Here is a 15,498-nt window from a genome sequence, read left to right as displayed (position 1 = left end):
GGGACAGCCGCGTGTCTGCCGGGCATCCCACGCTCTCCTGCGATAAGGAGTGCAAGAGGGTACGCTCAAAAGGCCCTTGACACACTGCTGGCATGAGATAAGGCCATTGCTGTGCGCTGGAAAGCAAACAGCCTAAATCTCATTTGAAATAAACTTGCCTTCCCTCCCATCTCCCCTTTTTTCCTTTATGGACAGAACTTCCTGAGTTGCAAATGGGTTTCATGTTTTACTCCCAGCTCTCCGTATCAGAGAGAGGGAGAGTTTTAGGCTGCAGAATTCCCTGTGCAGTACAGTGCTGCTCCTGGAGACAGGCTTTGAGATTGGTGAGTACAGAGGAAACGGGCAGGGCCATGGGTGCCCCCAGTGAGGAAAGCCCTCAGTGCTTTAGACAACAAGATGTGCGAGCTCTGCTGCAATGCTGGGGAGGAGCGTTGTACAAAGCAGGGTGCCAGAGATCTAGGAAAACCATCTCAGGTGCTGGTGAGGATGTTACGGGGCCGGCCTCTAAGCAGGAATTAATCAGGGTTGTCCAGACAAGCTGCTGAGGAGAGCTGCACGTCTCCAGTAATCCCTTGAAGATGGGCAGGAAGGCGGCCAGGGCGTGTAAACACGTTTCAGAACCTCTCTAATATGGTTACACTGGTGTGTTGGTTGAAAGCAGTCCCAACTGTCAAACCCAGGATGAATGGTGGAGGGAGACCTGCAGGTCTGCCTTATCTAGAAGTATGTATGTCTGGGTTCGCAGCAAGGGAAAGTTGAGCTGAACTCCCTGACCTTATTCCTTCCAAAGCAAGCAGTGGGAGAGCAGCAATGTACAGGAGGATGGAGTAAAACCATCAGGGGAAGATAATGATAAGGGCTGTGAGTCTGCTTTGCTTTTGTGCTCCTCTGATCTTGCATAGCTTCACTCTTCAATTAGACTTCTTTTCTTCCTTCTGAAACCGCTCGGAGTTCAGTGTTGTGCGGTTTCTACGTTCCACCCTCTGCCACATGGCAATTTTAAACCAGATTTAGTTGTTGGAGCTGGTAGACGTGGTGTAGATGTTTACACTGTAAAAATAACTTCTGAGCTGGAGGTTTCATTTAGACCAGAAGTAAATGTTGGTGATTCTTTAAAGGCCTTACCTCCAAGTGTTGTGTAGCGTTCACTGCTTTGGAAGGAAGAGCCCTGCATCACGGGGTGATGGCTCTGGTGTCTTTTCCAGTTTCTCATTTATGTGAAAGAGAAGTGCTGAACTTGCACAGAAATCACTGCCCTTAAGAAAAGCTTTTGCTGCACTTCTGGGGGTCTTGGTTAATTCTGTTCAGGTGAGGTGACATGGAGCTGCTGCAGAACTGAACTGCCCAAGGAGCTGGGAACTGCAAGCCTGTTGGAAGGGAAGTGCAGACCATTTAGGTAAGGGCTAAAACCAGCTGTGGTGGTGAGAAGGTTTCATCCTGGAGCTGAATTGGAGCTGGTGTTCTGATGCCAAGTGCTGGGCAGCTGCTTGCATCTGCTAGAAAACACGATTCCTTTAGTCTGCGCTGGTGGCACAGTGGTGTTGTCTTGTTTCTGCTGTTTCATCACTTCATGTTGTTTGTGCTCAACATCCCTTGCTGCTCCAAGGCACCAATCTGGAGGGTGGAGGTGCAGGGAGAGGAGAGGCGTGTGCGGTGCTCTGCACGCTGGAGTACCTACTCTGCATGTAACTACTCCTGTCGTTTTTATTGTGACACTGCCCAGGCGATGCAGGCGGGTGCCACAGACCCAGGCTGGGACAAACGCTGCGCTGAGCTCCTCGTACTCTGAGTGGGAAGCTGTCCCAAGGTGTGGAGCGAAGGGTATGGGGGTGTGGGACAAGGTCCCAGAGGGATTTGCTTGGTGGGGGGAACTCTGCCGTGCTAGAAGCTGCTGGCAGGGCAGGAATGGGTGATCCCAAGTGGGAACGTGTCACAGTGGCAAGATAGATCCTGGTGGATTTTGGGGTGAAAGCGGTGGTAGCGGTGCCGTGGATCAGCTTCGTTTGTGAAGGTGAAAAGGTGATGGTGGAGCGGGGTGGAGGGAAGCTCAGGGTGGTACCTGGAAGGCTAGCAGCGCTTGGGGCTGGCCCCGGTGTCACTTGGGGTGGCCTTGGTGGCTCTGCTGTGCTTCCCGGCACCACTAGGTGCCTCTCGGCCTTTGCTCAGCGGCTCTGCCACGGGTGCTGCTGCGGGAGCACCCGCGGAGCCACTGCTCCGCCTGGGAAAGGCTGGTCCTGCTTTTTCCACACACGGCTTTGGGCCAGCGTCACCGTCACTGCCCGCTTCCCAGAGCCGGGGCTGGCGGGTGGCACTGTAAGGTGGGAGACACGTGGAGGCAGCGCTGCCAGCAGGAGCATCCAGTGTGGAAGGAGCTTGTACTATGGATACACAGGGAAATTTTACATGGTGTAAAACCCACCGGCCTTTCAGAGGTCCTCTGTGGCTGGGAGCAGCACCGGGCAGCTGAGCTCCTCGCTGCTGTGATGCTCCCTGTGGCTGCCATAGTCATTTATATGCTCTGAGTGATCTTTCTATCTGCTCAGTTTGTTCCTGTCACAGCGGCTTTAGGTTTGGGGCTGACAAGAACATAACCACAGTTAAGTTTGAAGGGTGGGTAGCATCTTCCCCTCCTCAGTCATTGTAAAGGCTGTGGCAGGGCAGGGTGTTGTTAGTGATGGGTGCTGTGTGTTGCCTGCTGCACTCTCTGCTGCTGGAGGAGGTTTGGGGCAGAAGAGTGCACCAGGAAAACCCCTGTACAGGACAAGATCCTCTGTGGGAGCTCTGGGTGTGAATAGAGAGAAATGGCAGCTCCTGGTAAAGGATGTACTCAGCCTGATGCTTTGTGCCCCTCCAAAACCCTAATGCTGGTAGCAGTGTGCACATCGGGGCTCACAGAGCCCCTACTTCAGAGCTGCTGAATGAAAAGGACCAAACTGCTCTTCCCTTTGTCCTGGCACCAGCACCACGATGGCTCTAGGTCTGCAATAGGAACACTGTTAAGAATCCTAAAATCATAGAATAGTTAGGGTTGGAAAGGACCTTAAGATCCAAGTCCCCTGCCATGCTTTTTCCCTTTCCCCCCCTAATTTGCCCCAGGTACAGCACATACTGACCAGCCCCTCACGTGAAACTCCATGAGGTAGCACAGAGCTTAATGTGTGCAGATATTTCACCTTCCACGTTTTTGCTGCTCCAGTGCTCTGTTTGACAAGGCCAGCTTCTGACACACATCCAGCTTCATTAGTGCTTTCAGCAGAAACCAAATTCCTACCTCCTTTGGCTTGCAAACAACCTCCCATTGAAGCCTGGGAGCAGAATGTGTTTGTGTGTGTGTGTGTCTGCTGAGCCCTGTGTGAGTCCAGCTCAGAGAAAGGAAAACAGGGATTTGGAAACGTGTCTGGGACTTCTGGGGGGGGACCAGAAAGTAATATTTAAGGAAAAACTCAATTGAAAAGCCTCTTGCTTCACCTCGCTCTCTTACCTTTGGCTACAGGGTTGCCTTGGTGCCAGCCTGGGAGAAGTAGGAGGCAGATAAGCAAATAGCGGGATTAGTAGGACCTGATTCAGAAAGCACTTAAACCCGAAGCATTAAGGTACCTCCTGGCTTCTGTGAGACGTGGCTTTCATTGCTGGTTCACTAAGGCAAGGCTGAATCAGGCAGCGGAGGGTGTGGGAGCCCTGTGGTGCCCAGTCCCATCCCAGTCCATCTTCTGAGACATCACTTCCTTCTGTGTGAGAGGAGCAGACCTGTAATAGAGATACAAAGGATTGGTTTGGTGGGCACATAACTCTCCTGAAGTTTTGAGACTCAAAGTGTTAAAAGACAAAAGCGGAGACTTTTCAAACTTCACTGTTCCGCTTCAGGCATTTTATAGACTGCTTTTTCCCCCACAAAGTGTTGCTCCTTCTAAAACTCAGGCCCATTTATAATCTCTTTATTTGAGCGCTCCAAATTGCTTTAGTCACTTTTAGATAGAGATATTAGTCTCAGGCTTTTTACTTGTATTTATTGCCTTGGATGAAAGAGAGGGTGTCAAGAGAGGAAAATGAGGGGAGGCAGAGGAGAAAAAAGGAGAAATTAAGGGAAGGAGGTGGAAAAGGGAACAAAGAACTCGATTACATGGTTTTGCTCACATGTCTTCCCTCAGGATGATGATGTTTCTCTAGAAAACATCCCCTTCACTCCATGTGTTAATATTTAATTAGCTGCTCAGCATTAAGGGGTTATTGTTGGTGCTAATTTGGATGGGGAAGCGATGGTGAATGTTTCTGAGGGGGTGCTGGTGCCAGTCGTGCTGCTGGGCTGTAAGTAGGTTACGAGGGCAGGTATTTTAAGTCTCATTGCCTGGCAGCATCTGCTCTTCCTTGCACCCAGACTTCAAGGAAACCTCCTAAGGGGGTGCAAAGGCCACGGGACCATGTCCGGAGCTCCTGGGAAGAGGCTGTGAAGCAGCAGATCTGCAGCAAAGAGCTTGGCCTTTTCCAACTCCCGTAATGTTCGTTAGTGTGAGGTGCTGGGAACTCATTTTCATCATTTGGGCATGTGATACAAAGCCTCAGGATCTGAAATATTACAGTAACCATGGCTACCAGTGACTTATCTGAGGGAGTTTGACTTTTGTTTTGATTTTAAGTGTCTTGATTGTAGTTTAAAAATCAGAATCTGAATGTGTTTTTTACTTAGGCATGAAACTAAAGGCATTAAATGATTTGCATTATTAAAATATCTATAATGCTGCCTTTCAAGGTTCTTAAAGAAGGCCCTTAATATTCATACCCTATGTGCTAAATAAAGTTGCTCTTCAGCTTTACGTTAGTTCCGCAGCTTTCACCATAGGAAATCTCCTGCAGGCTCAAGCGCTCCGCAGGTGCCTTGCTGGCTGTTTTGCAATCCCAAATCCTTTGTTTCTCCCCAGAAAAGCTGTGGCACTCCGTGCGCCGTGCATGTGAACACGCACACACTGCTGCTTTCCCTCCCTCCTCTTCTGCACCCCAGCCATGCCCCATGGGGTCCTACCTTTAGAGCCTGTGTTTACTGCAGAGGCTGCTGCTGGAAGTTTGCCCTGTTGGAAACCCTGCCAGCCCCTGAGTCTCTCCTGTGTGAGAAATGACCGAGCACCACCTGTCTGGAGAGTGGGAACACATGGCTGGATGCTGGCAGGGATGCTGAGCTGGGATGGAGAGCCAGCCATGCTAGCACTGACCCATCCCTCCCTCCAAGGAGGACCACATTATGCCAGGAGGAAGAGGACAGGCAAGGAATTCAATCACTGAAAGGTTCTCATCTGGCCTGGTGTAATTCTCTCCATTTGTGCTTGTGCAGTAGTTGCAAACATGCTGAAATACGAACTCATGCTTGGTAAGCCTTTAATTCCAGCTTTGATGTTTTTAATCATCAGGACAGATTTGGTAAAAATGATTCATTAGCTTGAAACGCATCTGGGATGACACGTGTTGTTGTGGGGGATCCAGGAGGCAGAGGCAGGGGATGGTTCTTCTTTGGGATGTTCTTTGTGCCTCATCTGAACTGATTCTTGTAGTATGGCCCTTCAACACCTCTCAGCCCATCAGCTTTAGAGGCCTCTCGGGCATTCAACCCTGCCTCCTCTCTGCATCTGTTTCTGGTCAGAACTCAAGCAGCCCTGGCTCAGAACATGCCAGCTAAGGATGTGGTCAGTGTGCTCGGGGCAAGGATGAGCACATGGCCAAGCTGCTGCAATAGGTGAGCAGCAGAAGGAGAATTTCTGGCCTTGTTTGCCTCCCCTGCCTGCTCTCTGTCACTCCTTTAACCCTTGCTTTAACATTTGCACAAGCCTGCAGTGTGTGTATGGATTTGGGTTGGTTTTCCTCAAGCTGAGGTCACATACACCGTGCTGAATGAACTCTTACCCTGCAGCGACTGGAGAGGATTGAAAGCAATCTGGCTTCAGAGCAGCAGCTTGGAGACAAATCCCCAATCCCATTACTTGATTCCTGGTAGTCCCTTTTTGAAAATCGGGTAACAGTGATGCTACCGGTCTTTGAAGCTGCTGCCCAAAACGCATCACCCTTTGGAATCTATGTGCCTGTTGAATTCCAGCTGCCCTCACCGTTCATGTGATGGATGCAGTGAATATAAAGACACCTTTCACTGCTACAGTGATTTCCATGTGGACAGTGGGATTTCTGTTCCTGTAAAGTCACCTTTATACCACTATGTTCACGTTAGAGGCCCTGATCATGTAAACATTTTCAGATCCCCTTCCCTGTGAATCCTACAAGATGTGCAGTGGAAATGCAGCTTGATGTGAATGATTTTTATGCTTTACACTTTTCGAAGGGTAGATTTGCCTGGATGCAGGCAGACACACTGGACCCTGCTCCAAGCTGGCGTGCTCAGTCCCTGCCAAAGGATGCTCCAGCCACAGAAAACTCCACACAGCTCCATCGCAGGGGAGGGGCTCCTCTCAGTGCTGTCCTTTTGAGGACAAAGACCAACTCCCGAGGAAAATTCCAGAAGCTCTCCATCAGAAAGGGAAGGAGCGGAATAAACACTTTGCCACTATTGTGTGATGGAAGGCTTTTATCTTGAACTGCTGAGGAGTCCATGCGACTCTTCCCAAAGTTTGTCTGCTGGAACAGGCTGTTAAGCAACAAGTACACGGCATATCCAGATCCCGAGTGAGATAGGGACAGCCACACAAAGGCGCTTTCACATGTTCAAGGCTTCCCTTTGTGCTTTATTTCTGTTAAGTCTCTGACATCCAACTGCTTCTGCTCTTCTTCCTGCCTTCCCAAAGGAGCGGGAAGCAAAGCCGTGCAGCAGAGCGCATGTACCCTGTGGCACAGAGCCCGGCCGGAGCCAAGCCTGCTTTTATCACAAGCCCCTTTCTACCAACCACCCTCCACAGAGCGCTTGCTGCTGGTTTCTCACCTCTCCTTCTCCCACATTGTTTCTTGCAAAGTTTCCTCCTTGCTTTCTCAAGCTTTGTGTGGATTTTATTTGCCTTTTGTGTTTCTTCTAAAAATTCTTTTTGTTTTCCAGACTGAACACTGAACATTATTAATGCTTTGCTTCTTGGGCTTTTCCCCCCTGGAGGATTCTGTAATCCTTGGATCCTTTTATTTTATACCTGTAAACAGACAAAGGAACTAGTGCAGGGAGTTTTTCTGGGGTAGCTGTTCACAATTACCTATTGAAATGAATCACACATGCAAACATGTTTATTCCAGCACAGAAATATCCACCCGGCCACATTTAGTCCTCCATCTATTTTAAACTTACACTATGGTTCTTAACAATGCTTGTAAAACGTAATGGGAAAAAGCTCAACAGAGGACTACTTGTTCGGGTCAAGTTGTCTGAAGAGGAACCTGCACTGGGAGGGTTGTGGGTCTGGTGGAAGCAATCCTGTATGGGTAAGCCCTTGCGTTGGGAACAGGAATATTTCAAATGGGTATGAGAAAAGTGCTGAAGAATCCTTTGGGAGATGGAGTCTAATGCTGTTATGGTGAACTCAGGAGTCACCATCTCCGGGTGAGCTCCGGAGCTGCCTGTGTCCAGCATGCAGCAGAACGGGTTTGCTCAGTGAATGATACTGTGCTCAGAGGCAAGATCTTTTCCACGCTCAGGCTCCGTGTTTCCTCCTCTCACTCCAGCGAATCAAAGCCATTGTTCCAGTGAGGAGAGTAAAATGAGTTTGACGTGATGAATATTCATGAGTTCATTCCTTCCAATCCCTTTCCTCTTTCACCATGGAAGAGCTGGAGTGGATAGTCACTTCTTGGCTCACGGAGTCATGGATAAAGGTCTTGTCAGCAACTGACTTTTTGCTAATCCTTTTCATTATAGGAAGGATGTTACAGCTGGGCTCCAATTTCTGAACTAAGACTTGTTAGTATGCTTTGACTTGAAGGCAGGAGTTTCAGATCTGTGCTACCAGAAGCACAGTGCCTGGTACCAGGCATCCCAGTATGAATTCTGAGGCACGTCCTCAAGCCTGAGTTTTGAAACAGGCTGCAGAGATTCACTATCTGCATCCTGCAGCATCCCAGAGAGCTCTGGAGGTGCTCACACAAAGCGCCTGCCCTCTGGGTGCTCTGATGAACATCGCAGATTTCCCCTAACCCGCCTCTTCTTAAAGCTTGCAGGAAATGACAATCCGATAAGTTGGGCAAGCAGCAAGTCCTGTCCATTGTTCCCTATTGTTTGAGGATTGTTTACATCCCCTTTTTTTGTTATCCCATCTCCCTGACTCTTCTCTGACCTCCCCTACTTGTGTTGTCCATTGTGTGGCTTTTGTTGTTGTTTAGGTGGTGAACTTTTAGGGACGGTTGGTAGCATGTGATGGGATCATACAGCCCCGAGCATGTGGGGACTCAGGCTCTGTGCTATTTTATTTGGGTTTGTTGGTATATTCTACCTATAATAATAGTAGTAATAATAATAATAATAGTAGTAATAATAATAATAATAATAGTAGTAATACCCTTTAAGTGCAGCACTAAGCTCACTCGCTCACTGTGGACTTGGGATCAAGTAATGCAGCTTTCCAGATTCGGAATGATCTGTTTGGGATTATTTGTGTCATGCTTCCATAAAATATTTCCTAAAATGCAGCAAGCAAATAGCAGGATGCATCCAAAACCATCAACCCCATTCTGAATACTGGTGCTTGTGTGTGTTTTCTTCCTTGGATCTTGATCCTGAAAAGTAGTTCAGAGTTGGACCAAATTTGCCAATGAATTTAGGATTTCATACTTCTGTGGGTGTGAATGGGCCCTGCTTGGTGGGGTGCCCATTTTGGGCAGGGCAGGTTAACTCATTGTTCCCTTGCTTGGGAAATCTGCAGCATAACTTCTTATTTTCAGAGGAGCACAGAGCATCCAACAGATCTCTTCCACTTGTGCAGAGATGCTGCTGACGTTCACCTCCGAAGGCAGCCCTCTCACTGACAAGTGCATCTGAGGCCGAGTGGATCCAGAATGATGCTCTGCCCTGGGGAACATGTGCAAGAGGCTTTGGGAAAACCAAGGAAATATTTACTCTGGGAGGGGACTGTTTACAGTGCAGTTCAAACAGCTGACGTTATTTAGAGCAGCCAGTGCTATGTAATACTTTGCTTTTGCTCTTCTCATGAGGGTCCAGCATAAGGCCAGAACCCAGTAGGGCCAACAGGGCTGTCCTTGGACAGCACAGAGTATCCAACAGCTGCAGGCAGGAGAGGTGCTGAGAAGAATAAGCAACTGTGACTCAGTCTGGTGGTTGAAGTCAGGGCCAGGGTGGGCTCTGGGGTAGTTGTAGAGTGGGGACACCGATGTCCGTTGGAGGTTTTGGCCTCGCTGGCTGGTGTCTGGAGGGTCTCTGAAGGCCACGTGTGCTGCAGCGTGATGGGTTGTCACTGATGGGAAAGGGTAATGTAAAAACCTGGAAGTCTCTTTTGTGCTGGGAGAAGGGAATACAACTGAGGTACTGATGTCATGATGTTCTGTGTGGCTGTTGAGCTGGGAATTTGTGTTCAAACTGCTCCACGTTACAGAGCTTCCCCAGCATGCTTTGTAGGTATACCACATATTGTTTTAATTTAAAACCAGCCTGTCTCTCTTGTTCTGTTTTTAGCATGGCTGACAAGAACAGCACCCTGAAATGCACGTTCTCTGCTCCTGGCCACAGCACCACTCTACTGCAGGGACTGGCCTCGCTCCGAGCTCAGGCTCAGCTGCTTGATGTCATCCTCACTATAAATAATGAAGTGTTTCAGGTTCATAAAGTTGTCTTGGCTGCCTGCAGTGACTATTTCAGGTGAGAATCTGACAGGGAAGCAGGCATTTCTACCTTTCCCATTGGTTTTCTGTTTCCCCATCCTCCCCCACCCCAACCCTTCCCACCACACCTCAAAATCACCCCCGTGCACAACCCTTTGGGGGTCTGCTTTGCCCCACGGAGGTCGGTGGGATTACCTGCGGGCACATGGAGCCAGTTCCTCTGCATGCAGAGGAGGTGTGTTCAGCTGCAGCCGCTGGGCCAAGATGCAAGTTCAAGCCCGGGTCCTGAACCCTCCTGGTAGGTGCTGCTGAAGAAAGGAGCGTTTGCCTTGGAGCTACCTGAGGTGATTTCCAAGAGGGCTCTGAAATGAGTCATCCCATTGAATGATGGTGCCCGCTGTAAATACACTCCTGTTGTCTTTAAATACCACTGACCTGTCCACAGTGATTACTGTTCACAGGCTGAGGGGTGTGAAATGTTTTGGGTGTGCGTTCTCCAGAGCTCCAGGAGATAGAGGAGAGTTGTCCCATCTTGTGTGGGTAGAAAACTGAAGCACAGAGATGAGTGTTCTCAGCAATTAATGCAGAGTGAGACAATGGCAGAGCAGGAACTTTGGTCTTAAGCAAAAAATATGTATTCATCCATCTTGCCTCTGTCAAGCTCTTTTGTAACGGTTCTCTGGCATTGAATGACTTCTCTGTTGAATAGGGACCTTTCTTGGCAGCACCAGGAGCAGTGTCAAGTGAGGGGCATGCTGGAGGCAAAGGGTATCTGGAAGGTTCAGAACTGAGGGTTGTTTGAGACTGCAGGTCATAGCAGGTACAGTGGAGAAGGGCTGTTCAATGGGGTTTGCAGTCCCTCACCACGTAGGTTCCTTCCTGACCTGAGCAGAAAGTGTGTGCTGAGCAGGTGATCACAAGCAAGGGACTTCAGTGTCCCTTGGTGTATCTCATGCATCCCTTGGTCCACTTCTTCAGCTGCTCTGATGATGTCTATCTCCTGTACACACATATTTTCTAGGCTGTTCCCTTCTCTCTCCCTTTGGTAACATAAACCCTCCAAGCTTATCACTCTCCCTACCAGGCATGCAATTAACCATGGAGCTGATCTCCCACCAGATGCTAATAGCACTATTTGTATTCATAAATGCTGTATGCAGTGCCACTGCTAGTGTGTTTTCCCTGTCAAAATGTAATTGCTGAGTAGGTTTCTTGTTATAACTTCTGTGGTGCTAAGGAAGGTTGTCCTGGGGAACAATGGCAGAATAATCTAGCTTTTGAAAATACTCTGGTTCTGTGCAGAGAGGGAGGGGAGGAAAAGAGTGAAATTGAGGCCTTTATATAATAATCAGCATTTTAGAACTGTAACGCTTCTTAAAGGAATTGCATTCCACTTTGTCTTCATCGTGGCAACAATAATGCTTCTCTTTCTGCATGCTCAGCTCTGTGTAGCTAATGCAGGAGCACACATGTGTCTGCACACCCCTTGGGGTGAGGGATCAGGGCAGCGTGCTGTTCTGGGACAGGGGATACACAGAGGGATTTTAGCAGAACGCTCTCATCTGCTGTATGGACAAATAATTGTGAACAGGATTCCTGGTCACCCGGTTACGGGGAGCTGATTTCATATGCAGGTATTTCCTCATTTAGGTCATTTAGGATTTCTTGGGTTTATTCTGGACGGCAGCAGGTTTGGACAGGAAACTTGGAACTCCTGTCTTGTGACAGTGTTCCCAAGATATTCCTTTATTCCTGTATCGATGCAGAAGGGCAGGGTCCGTTCAGCATGTCTTCTGCCTAACTTACACCTTAGAGTCACTACAGCTTCCTAAAGCAGCAATAACGACACTGCCCTCAGAATGAATTTACCTTTCTGATGTGAGAGAGTGGGCTGTCGATGGAAAACCCAGTTCCAAATGTGCAGGCAAACGCCAACAATTCAGAAGGTCTTTGCGTGACAGCCTGCAGCCTTGCTGTGGTGTGTGCACGATGGCAGTGGCTGCTGCAGCTCCCTGGAGCTGGTCTTCCAGCAGCCCCAGAACTGCTCTGCTACTGCTTGTCCAATGCTACCCAGAGCACAACCGTTGCCCCCAGCTACCCATCTGTAACAAAACCAGCTGAAATTGAATGTCACTGTATTAAATCCCAATGTGCAGTTGTGTCCCCATCACGCCCGCAGGCCCCGGTGCTGGGAAACGCAGCACTGCTCCAGCAGCATGGTTTATGAGATGTCTGCGTCAGGCCCTGGCGTGGTATGTGCTTCCTGTGGAATTTAGAAGCCTCCCAAGGAGGTGATCTCGGGCCTAATCTCTGCGTGGCCTGGTCAACTGATGTGCTTGCAGCTGTGCTCGAACAGAATCTTGTTTTTCTCCTTGTTTTCTAATTGCCTGCTAGCCCCCTGCCGTCGTGCTGCAACATGACAGAGGATTCTGAAGTGGCTGCAACTCCTATTTCCCTATTTACTTAAGGCGCTGGGGTTGAACTCTGGAGGGGAGGTTCTCTTGTGATTACCATTAGATGTGTTGCATCTGCAATAGCTGGATTTCATAGCCAGCCTAGGATAGAACAGGCTAAGTGATAGCAGTGCTGCAGGCAAGCTCAGAAGGGGCGCTGACCTCCTAAACACAGGTTATTCCTTCTTTGTGCTCAGACTCCTGAACACTGGAACTCTATAGGGTCTGGTTACCAACCTCTGCTGGTGCAGATCCTGTGGTCTCATTTGGTTGTTGAGTATTATGGATCCCTTGGTGTCCAGTGTATTGCACTCCCTGCTCTGGTAGTTCTACCCACTTCTTGAAGCTGTGTCCTGTGGTCCACTCTTAATTATGTTGCCACAGGATTGAAAACCTTAACTTTCTGATAGCTGAATATTACGTCTCAGTGCAGTGTTTATGCAAGCTTTATGTAAGAAACTGCATACTGTTAATTCCTCCTGCCTTTTAGAGATTTAGCCTTGATTTATTCCCCTTCCTCCCCATCCTCCCTGAGGGAATCAGTATGGTTTAAAAGAATAAAATACAATTCTGAAGCGATGCATCATTTTACCTGTATTTAAAAGGGTTGAAATCTTTGTGTTCTTGACCCCCAGGGCAATGTTTGCAGGCGGGATGAGAGAAGCCAGCCAAGATGTGATTGAACTGAAAGGTCTATCTGCAAAAGGACTGAAGCACATTATAGACTTCGCGTACAGCGCCGAAGTGACTCTTGATCTTGACTGCATTCAGGATGTGCTGGGAGCTGCTGTCTTCCTCCAGATGGTGCCTGTCGTGGAGCTCTGCGAAGAGTTCCTGAAGTCTGCCATGAGCGTAGAAACGTGTCTCAATATCGGGCAGATGGCCACCACCTTCAGCCTCGCATCCTTGAAGGAATCAGTAGATGCATTCACTTTCAGGCATTTCCTCCAGATCTCTGAGGAAGAGGATTTCCTCCACCTGCCCCTGGAGCGCCTTGTTTTCTTCTTGCAGAGCAATAAGCTGAAAAGCTGCAGTGAAATAGATCTCTTCCGTGCTGCTGTCCGGTGGCTGCAGTATGACCCAACCCGCCGTGCCAACGCCAGCCAGGTCCTCTGCCACATCCGCTTCCCGCTGATGAAGTCCTCGGAGCTGGTGGACAGCGTCCAGACCTTGGACATCATGGTGGAAGATGTCTTGTGCCGGCAGTATCTGCTGGAGGCGTTTAACTACCAGATCCTGCCCTTCCGGCAGCATGAGATGCAGTCCCCTCGCACCACCATCCGCTCGGATGTCCTGTCCCTCATCACCTTCGGTGGCACTCCCTACACTGATAACGACCGCACTGTGAGCTGCAAGGTCTACTACCTGCCGGATGCCAGCGTGCGGCAGTTCAAGGAGCTGACGGAGATGGAGGTAGGCAGCAGCCACTCCTGCGTGGCCGTGCTCGACAACTTCGTCTACATCGTTGGAGGGCAGCACCTGCAGTACCGGAGCGGGGAGGGAGCTGTGGACATCTGCTACCGCTACGATCCGCACCTGAACCAGTGGCTGCGCATCCAGGCCATGCAGGAGAGCAGGATCCAGTTCCAGCTCAACGTCCTGCACGGCATGGTGTACGCCACCGGTGGGAGGAACCGCTCGGGGAGCTTGGCCTCTGTGGAGAAGTACTGCCCCCAAAATAATGAGTGGACCTATGTGTGCTCCCTGAAACGCAGGACGTGGGGGCACGCGGGAGCCACGGTAGGAGGCAAGCTGTACATCTCAGGTGGGTACGGCATCTCGGTGGAAGACAAGAAAGCCCTGCACTGCTACGACCCCACCGTGGATCAGTGGGAGTTTAAAACCCCGATGAATGAGCCCAGAGTTCTGCATGCCATGGTCAGTGCAAATAGCAGGATTTATGCTTTGGGAGGCCGCATGGACCATGTTGACCGTTGTTTTGATGTTTTGGCTGTGGAATATTATGTGCCTGAAACAGACCAATGGACCACAGTGAGCCCGATGCGCGCGGGGCAGTCGGAAGCAGGCTGTTGTTTACTAGAAAAAAAGATTTATATTGTAGGAGGGTACAATTGGCATCTGAACAATGTCACCAGCATCGTGCAGGTGTATAACACCGAAACTGATGAATGGGAAAGGGACCTACATTTCCCAGAGTCTTTTGCTGGGATAGCATGTGCTCCCGTTATCCTGCCGCAGGGAATGACCCAGAGATAACTCCGTGCGACGGCGTCAGCCTGTGAAATCGCCTCGTGTTGCATGTGATCAGATGCTGTGGTGTTCCTTTGTTGTTTGCAAATGGTATTGTGCGTTTTGTGGGTGAGGGAAGGAGAAAAATAGCTTGTGTTCCCTCCTCCATAAAGTCCCTCCTCCTCTTCTGTAGTGTTCTGGCAAGCGTGTTCCATCAGAAGCACTTGTCAGCTAGTTAGACTTAACAGATGTTACAGCTGGAAAAAGCTTTTCTCTTCCTTTTTTTTTCCTGGTTGGATGGGGGGTGCGTTTTGCCAACTTTTCATATTTGTAACAATATTCCACATTGCAAACCATGGCCAGCTCAGGGGGCACTGGGGACTGGGGGATGTTCAACAGAGTTCAGGTGTGATTTTTGTATTAATAGCTCCAAACATGGATGTCGCTTCTTTGTTTTTTATTAGCAAACAAACAAACCAAAAGCTGTAAAACACACTGACCTCCAGAAGCAATAACGGGACAGTGGGAGCTCCAGGAGCTCAGGTGCTTGGATCAGGAAAGCAGATTCTTGCTTTTCAAAGGTGACTTTTTGGGGTTTCTTTCCCCTTTTCAAAGGGGAATACTTAGCCTTGCACACCTCTGGTCTCCGTTGGTTCTTCACTGCTTGGATCACACTGCGATTCCAGATCCCTTCCTCACCCCCTCCAGACAGCAGCACGATCCTCTAGTCCAGAAGTTCTCCCTTACCTTGGGGGATTCAGCGTTTGCCACACTAAAGCCATGTCAATAGCTGGATTATGTACAAATGAGCAGGATTCTTTTCCTTACGAGTGCCAAGAATTTGGCTGCCCTGGCAATAAGAGCTGTGGCTGCTCGGCTGGGCTGAGCCTCAGGGAACACCCAGAGGCTCTGGTTTGGGTCCTGCTGCGTTTGCCTTGCCACCAATACGTGCTCATCCAAACTCCTTTTGTACAGGAAAAGGGGTGGGTGCTACTTCCTCAGAAGCTTGAAGGTTTTCTCCCTTGACTTGTCAATAAGCTACTCGGCATCGTAACGTGATGGAAGTCAAAGTGGAATGGGGTTTGTTGTTCTTGTTGCCAGTGGATATTTT

The 15,498-nt window shown here is 49.4% G+C and overlaps 1 protein-coding gene across 4 annotated transcripts in view; it reads left to right on the top strand.

The window, feature by feature from the left end:
* KLHL26 (kelch like family member 26) overlaps positions 1-15,498 on the top strand; it is a 17,283-nt gene extending 1,785 nt beyond the window's left edge. The window contains exons 1-3 of one of the 4 annotated variants that reach the window (XM_061355515.1): positions 572-1,821; positions 9,599-9,781; positions 12,833-15,498. In XM_061355515.1, coding sequence (XP_061211499.1) covers positions 9,600-9,781; positions 12,833-14,414 — 1,764 coding nt within the window. In that variant the 5' untranslated portion in view covers positions 572-1,821; position 9,599 and the 3' untranslated portion in view covers positions 14,415-15,498. Of the gene's footprint in view, positions 1-571; positions 1,822-8,449; positions 9,782-12,832 lie in introns of those variants that run through there. The other 3 variants (XM_061355439.1, XM_061355369.1, XM_061355586.1) reach the window with 3 other exon arrangements.

This window comes from Neopsephotus bourkii, unplaced genomic scaffold (genome assembly GCF_033783945.1).
Source record: "Neopsephotus bourkii isolate Nb327-2 ecotype Australia unplaced genomic scaffold, CSIRO-AGI_Nbou_v1 NB_2, whole genome shotgun sequence".
NCBI lineage: Eukaryota > Metazoa > Chordata > Aves > Psittaciformes > Psittacidae > Neopsephotus > Neopsephotus bourkii.
This window is presented reverse-complemented; position numbering and strand designations above follow the sequence as displayed.